This window comes from Neolamprologus brichardi, chromosome 7 (genome assembly GCF_056152115.1).
Source record: "Neolamprologus brichardi isolate AB-2024 chromosome 7, ASM5615211v1, whole genome shotgun sequence".
NCBI lineage: Eukaryota > Metazoa > Chordata > Actinopteri > Cichliformes > Cichlidae > Neolamprologus > Neolamprologus brichardi.
In genome coordinates, this window is record NC_142110.1 from 49,813,743 (window position 1) to 49,835,834 (window position 22,092).

At 38.5% G+C, this 22,092-nt stretch overlaps 1 protein-coding gene across 1 annotated transcript in view; it reads right to left on the reverse strand.

Moving 5' to 3' along the window:
• Positions 1-19,714, reverse strand: part of ccbe1 (collagen and calcium binding EGF domains 1) — a 38,801-nt gene extending 19,087 nt beyond the window's left edge. Inside the window, exons 1-2 of the mRNA XM_087843775.1 lie at positions 19,534-19,714; positions 19,352-19,432 (exon numbers count right to left, since the gene is read on the reverse strand). Of these exons, the coding sequence (XP_087699901.1) occupies positions 19,352-19,432; positions 19,534-19,637 (185 nt within the window). The 5' untranslated portion in view covers positions 19,638-19,714. The remainder of the gene's footprint in view (positions 1-19,351; positions 19,433-19,533) is intronic.
• Positions 19,715-22,092: the final 2,378 nt, after the last annotated feature.

A 22,092-nucleotide genomic window follows, 5' to 3' on the forward strand; every position in this document is an offset into this window, starting at 1 on the left:
ACAAAACAAAAGAACATTAAGAGAGACAGTTCTGTCTGCCAGTGCTGTATCCAAAAAAAGGGGGGAAAAATTCTCCCTGATGAAAATGATTTCACAGGAACACATAAAAAACAAACTACGGAGTGCATCTTACAAATGCCTGGATACCTTTATGTTTTCCAAACCTCCCACTGAGAAAACAAAAGACTCTTGGAAAGGTCATTCTTTCTGCTAAAAATAATACACTCAGAATGAAATAATCAGATGGTTGCAGACCATAATTTTCTCTGTAGCAGCGAGCAGGGGATCTTAATATTCTTTCTTTGCGTCTGTTGCTCTTACTTCAGCTCCGCGCTATCTCCAATTATTATCACTTATTATAATGTAATTAAAGGCAACTGTTTGGAAACACCATAAAAGGTAACTGAGCTTGGAAAATGTGTTTTTCCACTAGCTGATATATGTCTGGTAGAAGGAGGTGATTACCAACAGCAGTTGGAGCATGATAACCTCTAAACCCACTGTGTAGTCTAAGTTGACATTGCATAGACTGTGGCATCCAAGAACAACTCAGCTGTTCAAGGTTACAAGAAAAATAAATTATCCATGTCTGGACTATACTAGGGTGACAGATGTGCAGAAAATTATTGGCCACTGCACTGTTTTCTGCTGACACACCTATAGCCTAACAAAAGAGTTCACTTTAAAATTTCCCTAACAATTCGGGTTTAAAGATTCACCTGGAAGAGCAGGTATCAGGGCAATGCAAAAGAGCATCCGAACAGACGTCCAGACACTCAGCCTTGGCTTTTCATCAAATGATGTGTTTTGGCTAAAACCTTTTTTACAACAATGTGGCACACAATCAACCCTCTGGAATCTGCAAAACTCTAAATATGAGCTTAAGTATCACAAAAGAGCTGTGTTATGTATTATACAAGCAGCGCTATGTTTGGATCTTTACTGCAAATTGCATGATGTCATATAAAAACACTGCATTAGGTAAGCTTGAGTGCAATGTCCTGCACTTACTGCGAACGGCCTAATCCAGAGCTTGAAAGGGAATGGTATTAAAACCTCAAGCATATCCAAGACTCAGAAATAATAATTTCAGTTGTTTTATGGGAAGCTAAATCCTAATGCTACAGAAAAGAAGGGAACAAGCCGCATACAGAGACTGTGAAGGCTGAAACTTGGAGGATAAGTAAGAGCAGGTCTGAACATCAATTCAACCAGGAAAATAAAAACTGTTTAGATTAGACTCACCAGCCAATTCAACCCAGTACTTGCAAGGTGTAACAAATTAAGTGTCCACTGAGTGTATTCGCACATACTGTATATCTGCTCAAATAAAAATGATGCCTCATTTGATCACTAGCATGGTATGTTAACAGATCTGGTACACAGCTAAGGTCTCTCTGGATTGGATTTGTGCAAATGTATTGCTCAATTTCACGGCACTTATTTCAAACAGCTTAATTTTTGCCCTTTTGTTTTCATATGCTCTCTTGTGACACGCTGGTAACAGAGAGGCTTAGTAAATGAAGGGAAAATGCGAAAATCTGCTTCCAGAGCTCTGTGTAGCAGCAGAATATGTTGCTTTTAATTACATGAAAGTGTTTCATTGTGGTTAGAGGAAACTTTCAACATTTTGACAAGTGCACTTATTTATCTATGTGCGAATAAATGAAGAGTGAGACATCTTTGAAGTCTGTACGAACATGAAGCTACAGCCAGCAGCCTCTTAGTTTTCATTGACTGGAAACATGTAAAAAAACTTGTTTGGCACGTTTAATTAGCACAAAAACAAGAGGGAAAAAGCCCCCAGTCACACACAGCCAGGCTGTTCTCCCCTATTTCCAAACAGATTTTAAACCGAGTAAGCTAACGGCCCCCTGGCTCCAACTTCATTTAGTGCATCTGTTAGAGTAGTACTGATCTTCTTAGCTCACTGTCTGCTACAAAGCAAACACGCATGTTTCTTAAACATTAGAATAACCTTAAAACAATTCAGTGTTTTCTTCTCCTCTGTAAGAGTCTCTGCATAACTGCATAACATCCTGAATTAACAAACAATAAACAAGTGCTCTGTCTGTCATGCAGCCATACTAGGAATAAGATTCAGCTGTTCATTGACTACTTTTTGTTTGGCTGTAAAGGTTCACTTAAAATAAGAACTTCTCTCTGTGGATCTATCTGCTGTCAACAGTTATAGCGACTACGTACAGTCATCCCGCTGTGCTGGCATCTGCAAAATAATCCGACATCTTTTTTTTTGAACAAGACTCACGCAACAAAACACTAAGCTCAGCTAAGCCACCAGCTGGCTGTAACAGAGTCAGTCTCTTTACTCTCTCTGTAGCTTTTCCAAAGTGGTGTCTTTCTCTCAGACAAATTAAACTGAACATCTTAAAAATGTTTAAATAATTCAAAACACAACACGATGAAATCGAGCTGTGTTTTCACCACATTCTGAGCTGAGAAACATTTCATTTATAGGAACTAGTAAAAGTGACACCTCAGGAAATTATAGCGAGCGTGGCTATCTGCGGCCTGTTACAGTAAACCTGATTACACCTCCATGTGTTTCTAACTCAAACCATTCTGATGGACAGAGGCCAGGTATTACGAATCCCCTTCAAACACAGACATTTCTGTGGAAGCATGCAACTTTCACTTCAGGGAAATGCTAAAAGAATCTTGCGGGGAATGATAGTCATTTAATTCCTATGTTATTATTCACAGATTTAACAGCTCATTACTTTAACTGTGAGGAAAAATCTGCTGAAAAACAAACTCTGCACTGCAAAAAAGCCATTCTACGGAAATGATGCCATAAAAAGATGAAAAACGTATCTAAAAAAATATGTTTTAAAGAACTAAGCTCCTGAAAGGTCAACCAATATCAAAATGTGTCTGAATTTTTGCTTTTGAATGCTAATATAGTTGGATAAAAATGGTGCTGTATAAAGCAGATTTTCTCTTTCTCTCTCAGTAATACTGCAGACCCTCCGCCTCATACAAAAAAAAACAACAAACTATTAATAGAAATACAAATACGTTCAGAAATCACCAGAGTCAGTGTACTGAATAAGCAGAAATGCCTTATCAGGATTTACACTATATGGAGAATAAATAAAAAGGTAGAATGGATCTTTCAGATGATAAGAACCCAATTGCTGTATGAGTTTGGCTAATAAATAAAAGCTGAATTCCAGCACATATTTACACATTCACCTATTTACAGTCATGCTTCTAGTGTAGCTCTAATGGCGTCAACACTTTGGTTTACACTGAAAAACACAATTAGTCTGTATAGTTCCATGAAATGTTGTACCACTGCCGGATTACACTTCCAAATGATGCTAATGTGCTGAAGTCAATTCAATTGGACCGCACTCGAAAGATAGTTTGCAGTGAGTAGGACTGAGTGAAAGTAAACAACAGTGTCCGCAAATGATGATGAAAGATGTTTTTGGTGCTAGGAAACTCTAGATGTTTTACTAAAATCGAAACCCAGTAAAAAATTACCAGAAAAAAGATCAAACGTGAAAACATAACTTGACTCTGAAGCAACATCGTCTTCACTGTAATGCTAACTCTGCACAGTGTGCTGCAGATAGGGCTGATAAACATGTAAACATAGTGCAGAAGCTACTCTGATAAACAAACTGTGTGTTGACGCCACCATTAAATTACTCCGGCGTTGGTTTTAGAATGACGTTCTTCAAAAATGAATGCAATACACATCTAAATCAATGGATCTGTGACTGATTATATGAAGCCAGTGCAATATATTACATGGTTCTACATAACTACTAAACATCATGACATTAGCAACATTAGCAATTACTTCAAAAAACTGTTATACCTAAATTATTTAATTATTATTTATTTAATTTGTTTTGCTTTTTAACAATTGTAATCCGTTTTTTGGGTGTCCTGCGTTTTTTGCCACGTGCTCTTATACAAACACAGGACTACAAGCGTTTGCCCTGGAACAACTTGTACTATTGCCCGTTTTCAAAAACTCCCAAAAAATGTAGGGGGAAGTGGGACTATCCAAACTTATCTTTTCTCCCAGGGTGCTGCCTCGATAGAGCAGCCAGAAAGCACGAAAAGAATTACTACTGTACCTGTGCGAGTCTCATATCACTGGAAAACACACTCAGTCATCACGCAAACGTTGTTCTAGGGAGCGATCAACGTTAAAAATCGTGCCTGGTCCAACTTCCTCAGATGTTTCTTCTCATGTGCTCCTCGGCCACAGCGCTGCAGTGTGAAAACAACATCTGACTATTACGTGTAGGTGTTAAGTAGTTACTGTATGTTTTTCTGCTTTCAGCATATGTTCATGACAAGAAATGAGTAATCAAATGGAGATGTGAGGAATGTGAGGTTAGCCCGCTCGAGGCTTTGTGGTGTTTGTGTTATTTTTATGTTGCAGTGAAATTGAATTTTCCTTCCAGCGACTGCACATAGAAATTAGCCAACAATGGCTTACTCATGTTCTGATTATTGCTGGGCGCTGCGTGTAAATGTGCAAATAAAATGCACATTTATGGGGAGAAGAAGGTAAGATGAGGACAACGATAAAGGACAGCAAATTTAGGCAGGCTGGTATTATGTAGCTCCAAAACTACAGTGTAATAAAGTCTGCAGAAAGGGACTAAGCCACTGATGGCGGCGGCAGTGATGATTATCGTTAAAATAAATGACATCTGACTTACAAATATTGAAATTCAGTAACAAATGAAAAAAATTCTCAATGGAAGGGGAAACATCTGTCGAAAACCACAAAACTTGAGGTCCCTCTTCCAAAATGTGCTATTAACATCGCGCGTTGCAGCTGTTTACAATTTAAAATGACTGGTATGGATGTGTGTTTTCACTGAGGTGGTGTTGAGCTGCTGTCGTTCAGGACTGACAAATTATTGCATGTTATTTCCACTAATGGCAGAAGAAATTGCAGCTTTAAGTGGTCTAACGACGAATAACAAATGATCAAAAAGGACATCAAGGTGAAACATTCAAACTACTTTAATTATGTGATTAGCTTGTCAAGAAGTTCCTGTTTCACTGTAATAGGTATACAAACATTGTTTTAATGTATAGTGTGCTACAGTGTAATTTTTATAAACAACATCAGAGTATTTTAAAATAACATACTGAGTAAAACTCGAGCGCGGTCTTGAAAATACAGAGCCAAGAAATGGGGCAGAAAAGTCACAACATGAGGTGTACTTATCACCACATCCCTTAACCAAAGCAAAACCACAGCATGACCAAAGCGTGACCACACTTCGGTTCTCTGCGGAATGAGCCAGATGCACGAATGAGCATCAGCCAAGAGAAACAAGACTGGGCTTTAAAGAAACCAAAATGTCGAGCAAAAAATGGCTGATACGTGTTTTAGAGGAGGAAAAAAGTGCCTGTGATTTGCAAAATTAGGCTGAATATGAAAACAGACCACACACAAAAGTCTTAAAGATCAGCTGACAGGTCATTACATGTAGAATGGATTATCATTTAGAAAAAACCCGTGCAAAATGCATTCTTTAACACCTGATTTATTCAAGCAAGAAAAAGAAGATATTCAAAAAGATAATCAGCCAGTACATAAGAAATACTGATAAGAACAATCAAATTTAAGTGTCCTCCATATGCTTTGACACGCTCTCCAATAACTGCTAGTGTTTAAGTCTTTAAAATAAGTGAAAATGCTCCACATGCTGTTGTTGAACTATTCAACAAAATAAAATAAAAAAGTCTACAGGCTTAAGGACACATTTTAAATGATTTGAACTTTCGGGTGAGGCATGTTTTGTGTTACAGTTTTCTTTCAAATGGAAACAGATGGTAAAATGCATGTAAGGAACCAAATCAAATTACAATCTGTCCAGTAATGCTGTAAATGTTGAAATAAGTCTGATCAGAATCGGGAAAGCATGTTTCTAATTATTCAAAGAAAGAAAATAAGAGAACAAAGGCAATGAACTAATAAAGGGACCCTCCTAGTTCCAAGTGTATTTAAAGATCATGTGTCATGAATGCTGATTTGAACCTTTAGCACATTTTTTATATCAACAGCAACTGAATCAACACATAATCTATAATACTGATATAACAGTTTGGTGTTACGTGCAGAAGACAAAGGAGAGGAGAAAGGATGTTTGTTATTGCTGGTGCTTTACATCTGTCACTAAAGAATGCTCCTTAACACTAACATGTCCTCCCCTGCAATCACTATGATAACTTACACATGACTGTATCTACCTAAGCGCTAAGGAACGGGACGGGCAGACTTCCTTTACCGTATAAGGCGCATCACTAAGCTGCTTACCCTAGGGTGAGCTATTAAATACAAATACATATCTATGATACTTGCATGGGACAGAGAAACAAAATAAAGTAGAGGTAATGATAACATTTGTGGAAAAAATTGATGCACAAAATACATTTAGTGGGTTTTGGAAAATAAGCATTCAGACAATTGTATTTAAGTAAATATGTATTAAAATTCCTTGAACGACGAGGACAAGCCAACAGAACAGATAGGCTGTGTAGGTCACAAGGGGGCCCTACGAATAGGGAAGCAGGTTCAAAGCAAATGCAGTGACAGACCAGTGGAATCAGCAACAAGAGGGACAGGATACAACCTACGAATATCAGGTTATCCACGGCAGATTTATTCAAATGATCCCCAGCGATGATGATACAGCACATTAGCATTATCTACTTTGAAACACCAGATGATTAAACATGAGTCATCTACAAACAATAAAGTTATGCAGGGTCCAATGGGAGCCGTACGAGTCAAGGCACATAACTATGGTGACATGAGTGAAAAGACCTGTCCTCTAGCTCGTATGCTAAAAACATGCGCCAATAATGCAGCAAGAGTCCTGACAGGGACTAGAAAGAGAGAGCATATTTCTCCTGTTTTGGCTTCCCTTCATTGGCTTCCTGTTAAATCCAGAATTGAATTTAAAATCCTGCTCCTCACATACAAGGTCTTAAATAATCAGGCGCCATCTTATCTTAATGACCTTGTAGTACCATATCACCCTATTAGAGCACTTCGCTCCCGCTCTGCAGGCCTACTTGTTGTTAATAGAGTATTTAAAAGTAGAATGGGAGGGAGAGCCTTCAGTTTTCAGGCCCCTCTTCTGTGGAACCAGCTTCCAGATTGGATTCGGGAGACAGACACTATCTCTACTTTTAAGATTAGGCTTAAAACTTTCCTTTTTGCTAAAGCATATAGTTAGGGCTGGACCAGGTGACCCTGAATCCTCCCTTAGTTATGCTGCAATAGACGTAGGTTGCCGGGGGATTCCCATGATGCATTGAGTTTTTCCGTTCCAGTCACCTTTCTCACTCACTATGTATTAACAGACCTCTCTGCATTGAATCATATCTGTTATTAATCTCTGTCTCTCTTCCACAGCATGTCTTTTATCCTGTCTTCCTTCTCTCACCCCAACCGGTCGCAGCAGATGGCCGTCCCTCCCTGAGCCTGGTTCTGCTGGAGGTTTCTTCCTGTTAAAAGGGAGTTTTTCCTTCCCACTGTCGCCAAAGTGCTTGCTCATAGGGGGTCATATGATTGTTGGGTTTTTCTCTGTATCTATGAAGCGCCTTGAGGTGACTTTTGTTGTGATTTGGCGCTATATAAATAAAATTGAATTGAATTGAATTGAATAATGTTAAAGTGAGGAAACCTCACAAAGCAAGCAGGACATGCTACAGATTTCTTTCTTTCTTTCTTTTTTACCACTTTGTGGTTGAGGTAGACACACGCACCTACATGTCCTTCTAAATCGAGTTTCTTCTCCGTAAAAAAAAGTACCCTGGAGGTCCTGGTTAGTCCAACTTGCTGAACATACTTCTATACTTTACGTCTCCGCGTTTCCGTGTCCCAGTGACGTAAATTTTGTTATTGGATGGTAAGCATGAGAATTTAACCAACTGTGTATGTACCCAGGCAACAGACTTGAAGAGGACTTTAAAGAAGTATAACAGCAATGTCTGTGTCTGCAACAAAATATAATCCATGGCTAAGAAAGTAGTATTGAATAACAATCGCAGGGCAAGATTCTTCCTTGGGAAACTGCTGAATGATGAAAAGGACCACCACAACAGGAACAAGGCCACCAAGTTAGCCAGCAGCGAAAACATGAAACAGGAAAGACCAGGACTGGCTGATTAGCAGTGACTGAACTTTCACAATAAGGAGATTTTCCACTAATAAAGTGATTGTGGTTGGGCCTGGAGGGGTGACACTAATAAAAATGTTAACGTATTTTGGACAATCATTCATATATGTGAGCGTCCTGCCCAGGTACTGTCTATATGCGAAAAACTCTAATATTCTGCCTTCCACTATAAACCTGCTTCAGCTCAGTCAGGCAATGTGTGAACAGAGTGAATGAGAGTGAACAGGGCACAAGTATAAGTTACTGGGTTGACCATGCAAACTATGTGCAGTAAGGCTATTGTAGAGGCCTGGGTCTGAATCTGCCTCAAGGCCATTTACTGCATGTTTCATCCTCTCTGCTCTTACTCTCAGCTTTACTATCTAAATAAAAGCTAAAATGGATTTGAATAAACTCCAAAGCAAGATTATATTGAATTTTAGAGACACAGAACTAATTGCTGTTGATATGTTGCATTTTTTTTTTTTTTGAGAAAAGTGTACGATTACCTGAATGTTGCTGTTAGAAACATTCTCTGTTATTAGTGTAGAGGATTTCTTAGCCTGCACATTTTTAAAATCTTGTTTAAACTATATGGATAGTTTGTGTGACATCATCCTGTATCCCATATGAAAGTGTGTCTTAAAATCACTGGTATAGAGTCCCACGCAACACATCTAGCCAGTTTCTCAGACATGGATTGAATATCATTTTTAGTCTCTAACCAGCCTTAATCCATGTCTGGGAAACTGAACAATATTGGGGTTTTTTATGTATTTTTTTGGCTTTGATGTTTAATATCAAACCAAGAATTTTAAAGAACTCTTTTTCCAAAAGAGGATTATTTTAATGAAAATTACTCTTAATAGGGAAAAGCCTTTCTTCAAAACAACAAACATCAAGGTAATTTCTCTCTGACAAATGACCAATGAGCTTCTTATGACGTCAGTTTGATGATGTCTACACCAAAACCTACTTTCATGATTTCCCAAATCATTCTGGTTTTTTTTACCATTATGTTTCAGTACCTCCAAGGGGTGGAAACCATGATTTATAATTGAAGAGAAGAGAGGCGTTCTGGATATTCACTTTGCAGACATTGCCATCTGAAGGACTGAATGATGAACTTGTCCTCATGTAATGTTGTAGTTTCGTGATGACCTTTTATAGATGTACAAATGTGCATTAACACCGCTTCTCTAAACCTGACGCAGGTCGCACAGACTGAAACATTGTAACATAAAAATAATGGTGAGCGGGGGCAGTGTGAGGAGGTTATATGATATATTTCTCTACTCAAATCATTATGTTAAAACTGAATAAGATTAGCAGCATCTTGGCTCTTCTGGCCCACAACAGAAACAAAGATTTGTTTCAGTTCAAAAGAGAACTAAGTAATGAGCATATTTGAATAAACAATGATGGATTTACAATTAGGTCTTACGCACAGAAAAGTCCATGCAGGTGCACCTAATCCCTCTTTTTCAAGAGTAATGTATTTACCAAAGTGGGACATGCACACAAGGAGATAATTCATCATAGCTGTAGATGAACAAAAAGACCAGGCAACAGAGTGATGCACACAATAACCTACCGGGTACACTTTTAACTTTGTACAACATCTGGCAAAATTTAAATTATTTATTCTGAAAAGAAGAAGAACTGGCACTATTGTAAACTTTGAAAGCTGTAATGTTATAAAAATCATAAAAGAATGTGTTTGTAACAGGGAACATCACGTTTTGACGATTCCTGTTGTTGAGTCTAAATAAGAGACAGCCCACGTTATAAGAGTGGCTATGAAGGAATATGTACAGATTGGATATTCTGGATCATTTCTACGACTGCCATGCAACCTACAAGAAAAGAAATCATGGGCCATGAATGTGCTGTCAGACTTGGTGAGAAGGTAATTTGCTGGAAAAGAGAGACTTTTCTTCAAAAAGGTACCGGTATAAATTAGGACTTATTTTATACATCAACAACACAATTTATTTCGCCAGCCAAGACCTAATTTTCTGTTCCGTATCAGGAATCAAAAGCATGTTGGGTTTACCACAACTTGTAGTGTTATGACTGTGCTATCTTTTTTGTTATCACTGGCAAGCTCCATTTCAAGCTTGTAATTTAATAAAAGTTGCAACTGTGTTTTTAAAGTGCATTAAGTAAATCTGAAAATACATCAGTTTAATTAAGATTTTTTAATTTTTATAATTACGTTCCCCCCCGAAGTGACCATACCTAAAAACCAAAAATATTTTTTACTCAGTTTTTATATCCATGCCCTCTACAGCCACCAAGAAACAAATTCAAACCGCAAGCACAAACAAGCCCTGACTTAAACCAAGTGGTTATTGTGTAACAATTTCAAATAAAGGTCTTCTGCCTTTGCAGATCTACTCAAATCAAAACAAAGTCTTAACCATCACTAAGTAAATCATGTTTATGCTGGAATTAAAAATCTTCCGTTTCAGTTTTTGAAGTTATCGTATAGCTAACAAAGGTACCAGTTCAGATGCTTATACTTAATTCTGGAGTACAGTTTGTTGGTTTTTGGAGCTTTGATTGAAATAAATTAGGAAAAAAAATATAATTTATTTCTACCGCCTCACTGAATCAGACAACAAATTATTGGCTCACAAAGATCCAGCATTCAAACAGTCGACCCCAGAAACAAAAAAATAAATCAAATGAAAAGTTATAGTTATTAATCATTCATTTGATATCACTTAATATAAAGCAGGGTTTAAATGAGATAGACTAGGAGCTTAACTGGGCAGCTGACTTCCTCCTCCTCTTAACATCTTTTTAATGTTCAACAGTGTGGGAGCTGTCACTGGAGAGCAAAAAAAAGCAAACAAGAATTCACAGCATAGTGTGCATTAAAGCAGTCTGCTACACTTAACAGGCTTCATACCCACTTTCTGGCTCCTGATACAAAGCAGATGTTGATATCTTTTTCTCTGACAGGACATTATGCATCATTTCAGGCATTTGGTTTATTATTATGGAATATATCTAACCACACTCTCATGACTATGTCAGTCATAGAGATCATATATTCAGTACTTTTTAAAGGCAAGGGTTTATGACATTTTAATACCAGAGCTTGTGGTCAAATATCCATTTTACACTGTAAAATGGGTATTTGAGTTGTAGTTGAGGTAATACAATGTTTTAAATGATTCTCTCTCAGATTTCCACTTTATTGATGGTGGTATACTTTTAGAGTTTTGATCAACTTGAAATTACAACTTGTTCCCCAAACTTTCTGATATTATTTAATTAATAAGTTAATAAGTTTCACTGATTGTGCACTGTGTGAAACTGAAATCTGTTGGGTAGATCTGGCTTGTTAACTTAAATAAACCATTTAACCCACTGACTTAATATAAGTTGTTCTTCTAACAACTTCATCTTTTCTCTTACCTTAGTATCAAAATATGACAATATGGAGCTGGTTAGGGTAAATAATTTCAAGCATCTGAAATTATTGAAATCATTTTGAGCCATCTTTTCTATAGTTTTGCATCTACTGGTTTCACTGCCAGGGCTGATGAGAAACAGCTTGGACGTGTTTCATGCTCTTTCCTCAGACGACTCACTTACTTTATTGTAATGCATTTTTGTTTTTGTTTTTGCTCAAAGACAAATAGCTTATTATGTTGTCATGCCTAAAAATATTTGGCCTAAATATATAATATTTTAGCCAAACCTAAAACTGTTTTGTGTTTCTGCTTTAATAATTTATAACACGCCTCTTTTGGAACAAATGGAGAGAAAAAAATAGAATAACAACAAAACAAGATGTGGTTGTGTGCTACAGTTCTCCAGTTTCTGGAATTTATCTTCCAAAATCTTTCTACTTGGACTTCTCTTTAGTTTCTGGTATCCATAAATGAGTAGGAAGACTTGATTCATGTCTAGTCCCACATAGTATACGATGGATGGGTTTGTAAGTAATAGAGAGACAATCCAAAACTAGGTGTAATGATGGTCAGCTAGCCTACTTTTTTTCTGTCTTATTCATCAGTTTTCCATCCTTAGTCTCCTTAGAATAATCACTGTGCAATTAATGCCTCATTATATTGTATCAATGTGTTGTTACAGATAGAAGACCGGTATGCAAAGACATTCAACTGTTGGAAAATTGAAGTAAAGACATATATCCGAAGGGCTCTACCCAATCAAATAGTTTACAATAGTGAATGTTTGCCTGCGGCTCAGTTGACTTTCATTTAGTATTATCCTAACACGGGGGCTTTTCTGAGTCACATTTTTTTCCATCATGGAAATTTCCTGAATGACACTACACATATGTTGTCTATAAATCTAGGTTCATTCTGTTTTTCAGTCCAAAACATTTACAACATCATAAGAACCATAGTAGTCCAGAAGAACAAAACATCATTTTACTAGGGTCTGCTAAACTGTGCTGCAATATATCCTTCATGGATCATTGGAGCGACAACAGTATGGCAACAATGCCCTGCAAAATGTATTTCTCGTGTTGAAAGCTATTTGAATTGGGAGATGGAACAGAAGTCCAAGTGAGAGGATTATTCCAAGGTGCAGAATAGATTTAAATATGATGTGAAAAACAGATTTAAAACCAAAGGAAACAAGGGAGACTTAAGGTCTTTTGGCCAAGCTGAATAATCAGGCTGAAGTGATCACTTCACTGGAGCTGAGCAGCACCCCCAGCTGTGCCCAAATATGACTTGGAATTCATATTCCAAAATCAGTTCCATAAATCAGGAACTGATTTATGGTGTAGTGAGTAGACAATGCTTCTCATTCCTGTTGGCACATTTGTGCATTTCGTGATTCACTAAAATACAAGGAGTAATTGATACTTACAGGAAATGAAACCAAAAGAATCCAGAGAAGTTAACTGGAAATAAATGACTGGACATTTATAGGACACAAACAGTGCTGTTTGGATCAGCCAAGCGCATATGTCATGACTATGATGTCCCACTTGGGGGGGGGGGGGGGGGGGGGGGGGGGGTTAGACTCAGTTTTATTGCTGTGTAAGCCAGAGTTTCCCCTGACTTCCAAAGTTAACGACTACAAAAAGGAAGAAAAGGTAGAGGGAACACAAACTGCTAAGTACCACCAGAATTGTTTGGAAAAATAACAAAGCAACAATTACACATGCCCCACATCAATTATATGTAACTGTTACAGCTGTATAGTGGAAATAAAAGCGCACTGCCTGTGTTCTGCTTCTTCTCCAGAGAAGCATTTCCTTTGCAGGCTCGGCAGGGTTGACATCATATAGACAATAAATCAAGCCAATGTTATAACTGTTTCTTGTACATTCTTGTCACCCTAAGAAAAGTTATAAACAAAGATTATTAATGTGTCTCAATCCTATGATGTTTTACATACTGGACCTGGCTCTCTTCTTAGATTGTCAGAGAATTTATACTTCAGTATGGAAAAACATCTACAACCTGAATAAATGTATGAATACACGGTACAAAACCAATCAAACAACCTGCCTTTGTGGTTTGTGAATTGGCCTAAAATAGTGCAAGCTCAAAAGTTATACTCACTAAGAGCTTCTCTAAAGTATACACCTACTGGGCACTTATTAAGTACGTGTTGCCAGTACTTGCCTTCAGAACTGCTTTAATTCTTCATCGTCCATATTCAATAAGTTTTGAAAACATCCCTCAGAAATATTGATCCAGCCTCATAGTTGCTGCACATCCGTGATGCGACTCTCCCGTTTTGCAACATTCCAAAGCTGCTCTGTTAAACTGAGATCTGGTGACTGTGTAGGGCATTTGAGTACAGTAAACTCAGTGCCATGTTCAAGAAACCAGTTTGAGATGATCTGCACTTTGTGACATAGTGTGTTATCCTGTTGGCAAGCAGCCATCAGAAGATTGGTATGCTGTGGTCATAAAGCGATGGACATGGTCATCAGGAAATAATCAAGTATGTTGTGGTCTTTAAATGATGCTCAAGAAAATATCCACAGCACTATAAAAACACAACTAGGTTCCTGAACAGATGACACAAGGTAGGATTGATCCATCCATTCATGTTGTTTATACCAAATTCTGGTTTTGCCATCTGAATGTTGCTGCAGAAATTTTTGTTGAATTCTGGAGAGGCTGTGTGAACTGTGACCTGAGTTTTCTGAGAGAAGACATACACTGATGGGAGTGTGGTCTTCTGCTGCTGCTTCAGAGATGCTTTTCTGCATATCTGTGTTGTAACATGATTATTGGAGGTATTGTTGCCTTCCTGTCAACTCGAAGCAGTCTGGCTATTCTCCTTTGACCTCTGGCATCATTAAGGTATTTTGCATAGATCCGCTGCTCCTTGGATAATTTCAGACCATTCTCTGTAAACTCTAGAGAAAACAGTACGTTGTCTTAACTGTGACTACAGGTCTAAATGCACTGAGTTGCTTCCATGTGATTGGCTGATTAGATATATGCATTAACAAGCAGTTAAGCAGATGCACACAATAACGTGACCATCGAGTGTATTTTTCCAATGACTATGTCTCACAAGACATTATTTTCAACTGCTCAGCAAGAACTGGAAGGCCTTTAAATTTGTAACACTGATTCAAATAAAGCACTTTGCTTGATTATACTCCATGCAGTGTTCCAATAAATCAGAAATCAAGCTCAGCTCAAGCTAAGCCACAAAAAGAAAAATGACCTAATTTAGGAGAATTGATGTTTGAGCATCAACAACTGTGGTTTCATAAAAAATACAGTATAACAGAAAACAGCACTGCTAAAAGAAACAAACAACTTTGTCAACATAAACCCTGCTACTGGCAACAATTATGATATAAATTCTGGGTGTTACAATGTAACAACACAACAGCCTGAAGATGCTGCCAAACAAACACAAAGCTCAATGTATCATGTTAATCAAATCCTTGTCTGTTATTTTGTAAAGCTTTTATGTTGCAATCCTATGTATTTTTTATTCAAATGCAACTCTGGAAACAAAAACCCTCCACAGCTTTTCCTGCCTTAGCTCTAGTATGAGCCAAGCATATCAAACGCTATGACTGGAAATGCAGAATCCTAATTCAGTACAACACATAATATTGAAATCTTAATGTGAAACAACTCAAACAGAAAGTGAGAGAAGATCAGACCAGAAGCGAAACTGAGAGATATATGTGCAGAGACAAATAAGCCCTATTACTAATTCTCCTCTGGTCCTGTTTCCTCAGTATGATCAGTGGCGCATCAGTGTTGTGCATACAGTGCCACTACATGAGAAAAATAGGTCTATTTTTCTTTCTGGTAAAAAATTCACTGTAAAATGCAAATTAAAGTAATACAATAGCTTCAAAAAATATATTGTGATGACTGCACTGAAAAAAAATCTTCATTGAAAGCATATCACGTTGACTAAAAGCTAGTCATACACACTACTTCTTTGTAACTTCTGCAACACCTCTGCTCACAGCCTTGTGGACTGTAAATTTCTGTGGTACTGATGCCCATCTAGCAACACCTTTTACATAAACAGCTCTTTCGACAGTGTTTAGCAAACCAACAAAATGTTCCGAGAGGTGCAGACACACTGATACTCTACAGAGTGTGTAATGAATGCCATATTTTCCTTTGGCAGCTGAATCCTGCCAACTTAAATGGTGCTTGGTTCCCTTTGAAGAACGTCTCATTCATGCCAAGGCAAAATAGCACTGTGCGACTGTATTTTGAGAAAAATGCAGCATGCAGATTCATGCTATCAAATGCCAATCACTCTAGTCTTTTTTCCTAATAATAATAACTTTCTAGCATTATATTATAGCATTTTTTAAAAGACGCAGTTACAAAGTGCTCCACAGTTTGAATAAAACCACACATTAAAGATAAGCATACATATTCCAGCTACAGTCTCACATTCATTTAACATAAATACTTCCATCCATATTCCTTAGGTGTATACCATGTTTAAAGTAATGGGAGAAAGTGTAAGGATAGGCTAACCTATACAAATTAGTTTTCAGCAGTCATTTCAAACACACGACTGATTTAGCCAACCTGATAGGCTGAGGAAGGCTGTTCCAAAGTTCAGGAGCTACAACCTGAAAAGCATGATCACCTCTGGTTTTCAAAATAAGAGTGTGGAACAGTTAAGAGACTGATCAGGTGATTGGAGAGGCCAATTGCTGGAATAAGGTCTCAGTAGTTTTCATATACACACAGGGGCCAAGCCATGTAGGGCTTTATATGTTACTAATACTTTAAAAAAAAAAAAAAACTTATGAATTTCACTGAAAACCAGTGAAGGGCAGCAAGAAAAGCGGTGATGTGTGAGTGCCAGTTTGTTTTCATAAGCTTTCATAAGTTTCATAGCTTGCTGCATTCTCAACCAGCTAAAGATGGGCTTAGAAGGAATGGCCAATCTCCTTAGAGAAGCTGTCAGGGCCAAACCTGACAACCTCAGCTGACAGTGATTCACAGAGGTAGGAGCATCTGTTGAGGCTCTTGGGTTTAACAGAAATGTACAGCTGTGCATCATCAGCATAGAAATGGCTAGATATGTTTCTGAAGCTGTTAAGCAGATGATCTAGGGGTAACACATATAACCCTAATATTATGAGCAGTGATGACAGCAGTTACAGTTACAGTTATTAATATGAACTCTGAAGTGTCTGTGTAAGTATGATAAAAACCGTTTGAGAGTAGTGCCAGAGATGCCAACCCAGCTTTGTAATGTTATTGGGAGTGGGATGATCAGTGGTGTCAAATTGTGGAATAGTCACCTTTATCCAAGTGCATCAGAATATTATTAGTAACTTCCAGTAAAGCGTTTTCAGTAGTGTGGTTTTGATTGGAATTTGTCAACGATGCCATTTCCTTTAACCAGCTGAAGGTGCTGATGAGCGACAGTATTCTCAAGCCTTCTAGAAACGATGAGCAGTTAATAAATGGGCTGTAAAATGTTATCTAAAACACTGGGATCTAGGGAGGTTTCTTTAAGCAGAGGGAAGATGCTGAGTGTTTTAAACTAATCTGGTGTGCAGCGAGATGAAAGGGTCTGATTTATAATAAAGAGAAGGCAGTGGTAAATGACAGGCAGAACCATCCATCCATTTCCGTCCGCTTATCGAATTCAAGGTCAAGAAGGGGCTGGAGCATATCCCAGCTGACAAGAGGCAGGGTACGCTCTGGACAGGTCATCAATCTGTCACAGGGCTAACACACAAAGACAGACAACCAGTCACGCCTCCAGTCAATTTAGATTGAACAATTAACCTAACCCTATGCATGTCTTTGAGAGGAACCTTGAGTACCCAGAGGAACCCACACAGACCTGTGTCAAACATGCAGACTCCACAAAGAAAGACCCAAGGCTAAATTCAAACCCAGGACCTTCTTGCTTGCTAACGACCACACCACCATGCTACTGCAGATTGGACTTCTTGAATAAATTTATAAATGATAACGTCAGCTGGGCAGGATGAATTGTACATGTGTGAGAATATATCAGTGAGCTGTCGTGGAAATCAGATTAAACTTGGGCAACGGGACAGGTTGAAAGAATCCAGACTTGAGCTAAAACCCGATGCCTCTAATCTTGCCAGCTAAGAAAACTTATAAATTCTTCACAGTCATCAGAAGACATGACAGGGAAAGCAGACTGAGCAGGATTAAGGAGTCTGTTAATGATGTTAAACAAGAACCTTGGACAGTGCAACTCATCTTATTCAGCAAATAAGATGCAAGTGGTTAGTAATTCCTTCGTGTGGAGGTACTGAACATGAGATTGTGTTTATACATCCCCATTCAGCTATTCTATCCTCTTTCCTATGATGACTACAATGAGATTTGCAATCTGACCATTTTTGGCTGACAGACAGTTATCAGCTCACACTGTGCATGCGACCTGAAATGCACCCAGGACACATTATCTTGGCTCTTAGCTAAAACAACTTTTCTTCTTTAAGTAAACATTGTGGGAAACAACTGTGGCTGCAGCCAATAACCGTAAACCAACATCGTTATGTTAAGAGTGTGTTTGAGATTTGGAGATCAAACAGGATGTTACTGTGTGCTTGAACCGCAGCCAGCAGTTTGTCAAGTGATGCAAAAATGGACCTCTCTAAAGTCTGTGAAATGTGGAGGAGACATCCAAAAGGCTGCCATTTCTTTACTTCTCAATGTTCTTTCCCAAAAGCACATACAGCGATAGAGGCTTCTATAAATCAAGCTCACTGACAAAATGTTTGAAATTACTTCCCTAAATAGGTCGTATGATTTTGCTTCCAAAGCTGCAGCACACCCACACTGTGAGCTCGAATCAAAACATAGAGCATTACCAAGCAAAGTGGTGTTTGAGCATTTAGTATCTGTCCAAGCCAAAATTAAATAAATTCTCAAGCATATATCTTAAAGGAACACCCTAAGGAGGTTTGTGTGGGTGGCGGTGCAGTAGCACGTCTGTAGTTGCCGCTAATTAAATGATTCAGCTTTGTGGAAAACTTACTCACACCCATGATGAAGACTAACGGCATTTATTACACTTGGCTGCTTATATGAAATCTACCCTGTCTCTTACACATTTTTAATATGACCATCTCTTTAAAGTATGTAGTGACGAATATTTTTTTTTATTATGCCTGTGAGGCACCCCTTGCAGTGAAGACAGATTAACTTAATCCATAGCCTCTGACAGAAGTTTTGGTGCGGGGCATAGCTGTGTCCACTATGTCTGTGAACTGTCATAATTAGAGGCAGTCTCTGAGCATGGACAAGGCCAGTCTAAAGGCTTGTGTATGCCTATGATCCCTTTAATTCACAAAGGATGATAAGGTGGAGAATCCACATCTGTCACAGGAAAACTCTTCAGAGCATAAATACATGCCTACAAGCGCAGATATGATAACTTTTATAAACAGTAGATAAAATGAAGAAGACGTTTAATTATTATTAGCCCCAGGCAGTGACAGCTTACGCACTCTTCATTTACACATACCATTCAGTGCTTCATAAAAAGAGAACTGCACCCACTGTCTACCAAATCAAAACTATTTTATATTTCACATTAACAAATCCAAATCTGACATCATGCTGAGCTACGTGCATTGGCACAGATTATAATTATAACCCTTTCATTCAAACATTCCCACAATCACAACTGCATAGAAGTATAAATCACTCCGCTGACAGTCTCTGCTGTACCTGTAACACGTCGTAACCTCTCCCGTTGACTTCACGCAGGGGTACTTTGTGGTAGAAATATTATTTTCCGAGCATTTCTCACTGCGGATGAAACATTTCGAAAGCAAAGTCATAATTTCATTGCACATAAACTGCAAGGACCTTTCAAGTCATTTTGGGTTCACATACACACGCAAGTTTACCCGTCAGTGGCATCTTCTTCTTGGTAGGACCAAAGCAAACCTCCTGAGAAGCACATGCAGGTGACGGTGAGCAGAAGAAGACTCCCGTTGTGTTTTAGCAGCATCTCCTCGGTCCGGTCACCTGGCGTCTGTTGACAGTCCGCACTTTCAGGGGTAATTTCCTCACTGCCGCAACTTCACACACACACGCCACACAGACACAGACACACACACACACACACACACACACACACACACACACACACACACACACGCCAACACACAAACACACAGTGGAGCGCAGAGAAACCCTCCCACTCACCCAGGGCTTGTCGGTGTGTAACCGCTGCTCATTCTTGATGTGCCACTGCAGGACCTGAACTCACCTTAACTTCCGCTGGTTCTATGATTAAAGAAGTTACGTTTTAAGACTAATTTAAAGTCTTTTAATTCCCCAAAATGTGTTTTAATTAAAGTAGAAGTAGTTTGCGAACCGAGGTAAACCTCTGGTAAATAGTGTCTCCTCGGTTAAATGTTGAACATTGACTGGCAAAACCCTAAACTCATTCAACACTTTAGAGCGCGCAGGCAAATGCACGGGTGCAAACACGCGCTCCGGAGCTACTGAGCGTTTTGAGCTTTGCTGCCACCACGCGGCTGTAAATAAAATAACACCTAATTAGTGTTCATCAGTTCAGTCACTTTAGGTAGGTGCACCTAATGTAGTATGTCTCTGTTTTAGCACATCGCTACTCTCACATTCCTAATGTTATAAAGTTTTAACTGTAAACCTTCGTGATATTGTTTTTCTTTTAACTTTTAACTTTTATTTCACCCCATTTTGCCTTCAGACTTGTCTTAATTACTTGAGAATCTAGAAATTGTAATCCACGTTGAAGTGATAGCATCATACAGTTGCAGCAGATGTTTTTAGTGAATATTCAATTACATTTTATTTATATAGCACCAAATCACAACAACAATCACCTCAAGGTGCTTCATTATTGTAAGGTAGAGACCTTAAAATAATACAGAGAAAACCTCAACTGTTGAACGACCCTTTTTGAGGAAAGAATTGGCAACATTGTGAAGGAAAAACTCCCTTTTAGCAGGAAGAAACCCAGGGCAGCCCCATTATGCCTGTCCTGAGCAACCTCCTAGTGTGCCTAAAAGGTGGTGCAACTCTAAATAATGTCCTGTCTATCAGAAGATGAGCTTCAATATCTGAAGAAAAGTGCATGTCCGTGATGCAAATTTCCCATTCCACCGCATCTCAAAAATAGATGAGTTGGACCGAGACTATTGGGTGTCATTTTCAAGAAACCAGTTTGAGATGATTTGAGCGTTGTGACATGCCGTGTTATCCTGTTGGAAACGGCATTTTGTGAAAAATCCTGCAAAACAAACAAAGCTACACTAACTTTGTGTTACATTAAAATCCTGGGTAGTTTTGTCCTGGATAAACAGGTTAGCTTACAGTACTGTGGTGAATTCACAGTAAAGCACTGTGTTGGACTGATGATACAGTGGCTGTGGTGCTCATGGTCAGGTTTAGGTTATAGGAAGTGTTGCAGAGATGAATCTCCATTTAAGCTGATGATGATTAGATTAATTAACTGAATTCCAACTTTATACCAACTGCATACTGTCAGGTATAAGACAGGATAAACAGTATACTGTCAGTGTAGAGGATGGACTTCAGCCAAGATAGCTGTGAAACTGTATACATCTTGTTGAATTCAGTTGTGTAAATCCACAAAGAGCCGCAGGTCAGCTGATCATAGCCTGTACACTAAGAAAATCTATTGATGCTCATGTTAGAAATTATTGTGAGCTGTGATTCTTTTCCCTACGCTGAGCCGCTACACAGAATCCCACTGTAACCCCTGACTGTACTCATTTTATTGCTTAGGTGTGAAGGTAAAGTGACCATCTACAATGTAGGCAACAATGTAGATGGTGACTTATAACCGAAATCAAACAGCTATTTTTAAAAAATCCCCTTTCGTCGCATGTATCATGCATAGGAATTATTTTGGGGATCACGGTTGGCCCCCTGGACCACAAATGCAAGACCGGATTTTTTGTCCCAGTCAAATGTAAACACTATAAATATGAATTTCAGAAATGTTTTTATGTTGTTTATGCCAAATCCTGACCCCACCATCTGAATGTCACAGCAAAAGTGAAAACTCACCAGGCCACGTAACATTTTTCCTGTCTTGAACTTCCCATTTTGGTGAGCCTGAGTGAACTGTAGCCTCAGTTTCCTGTCCTTTAATGACAGAAGTGGGAACCAGTGTGGTCTTCTGCTGCCACAACACATCTGCTTCAAGTTTCAGTGTTTTTTGTGGAGAGATGCTCTTCTGCAACTCTTGAGTTACTGATGCTTTCCTATCTATCCACGGTCTGGCCATGTGTACATGTCTAAATCTTTTGAGTTGATGCCATGTGATTGGCTAATTAAATATTTACATTAACAGGCAGTTTAACAGATGTGTAACTAATATAGTGGCCACTGAGCGTATATAGGTTTGTATTATGCATTAAGTAGTCAAACAGGTCAGTAGCATTTGCCTA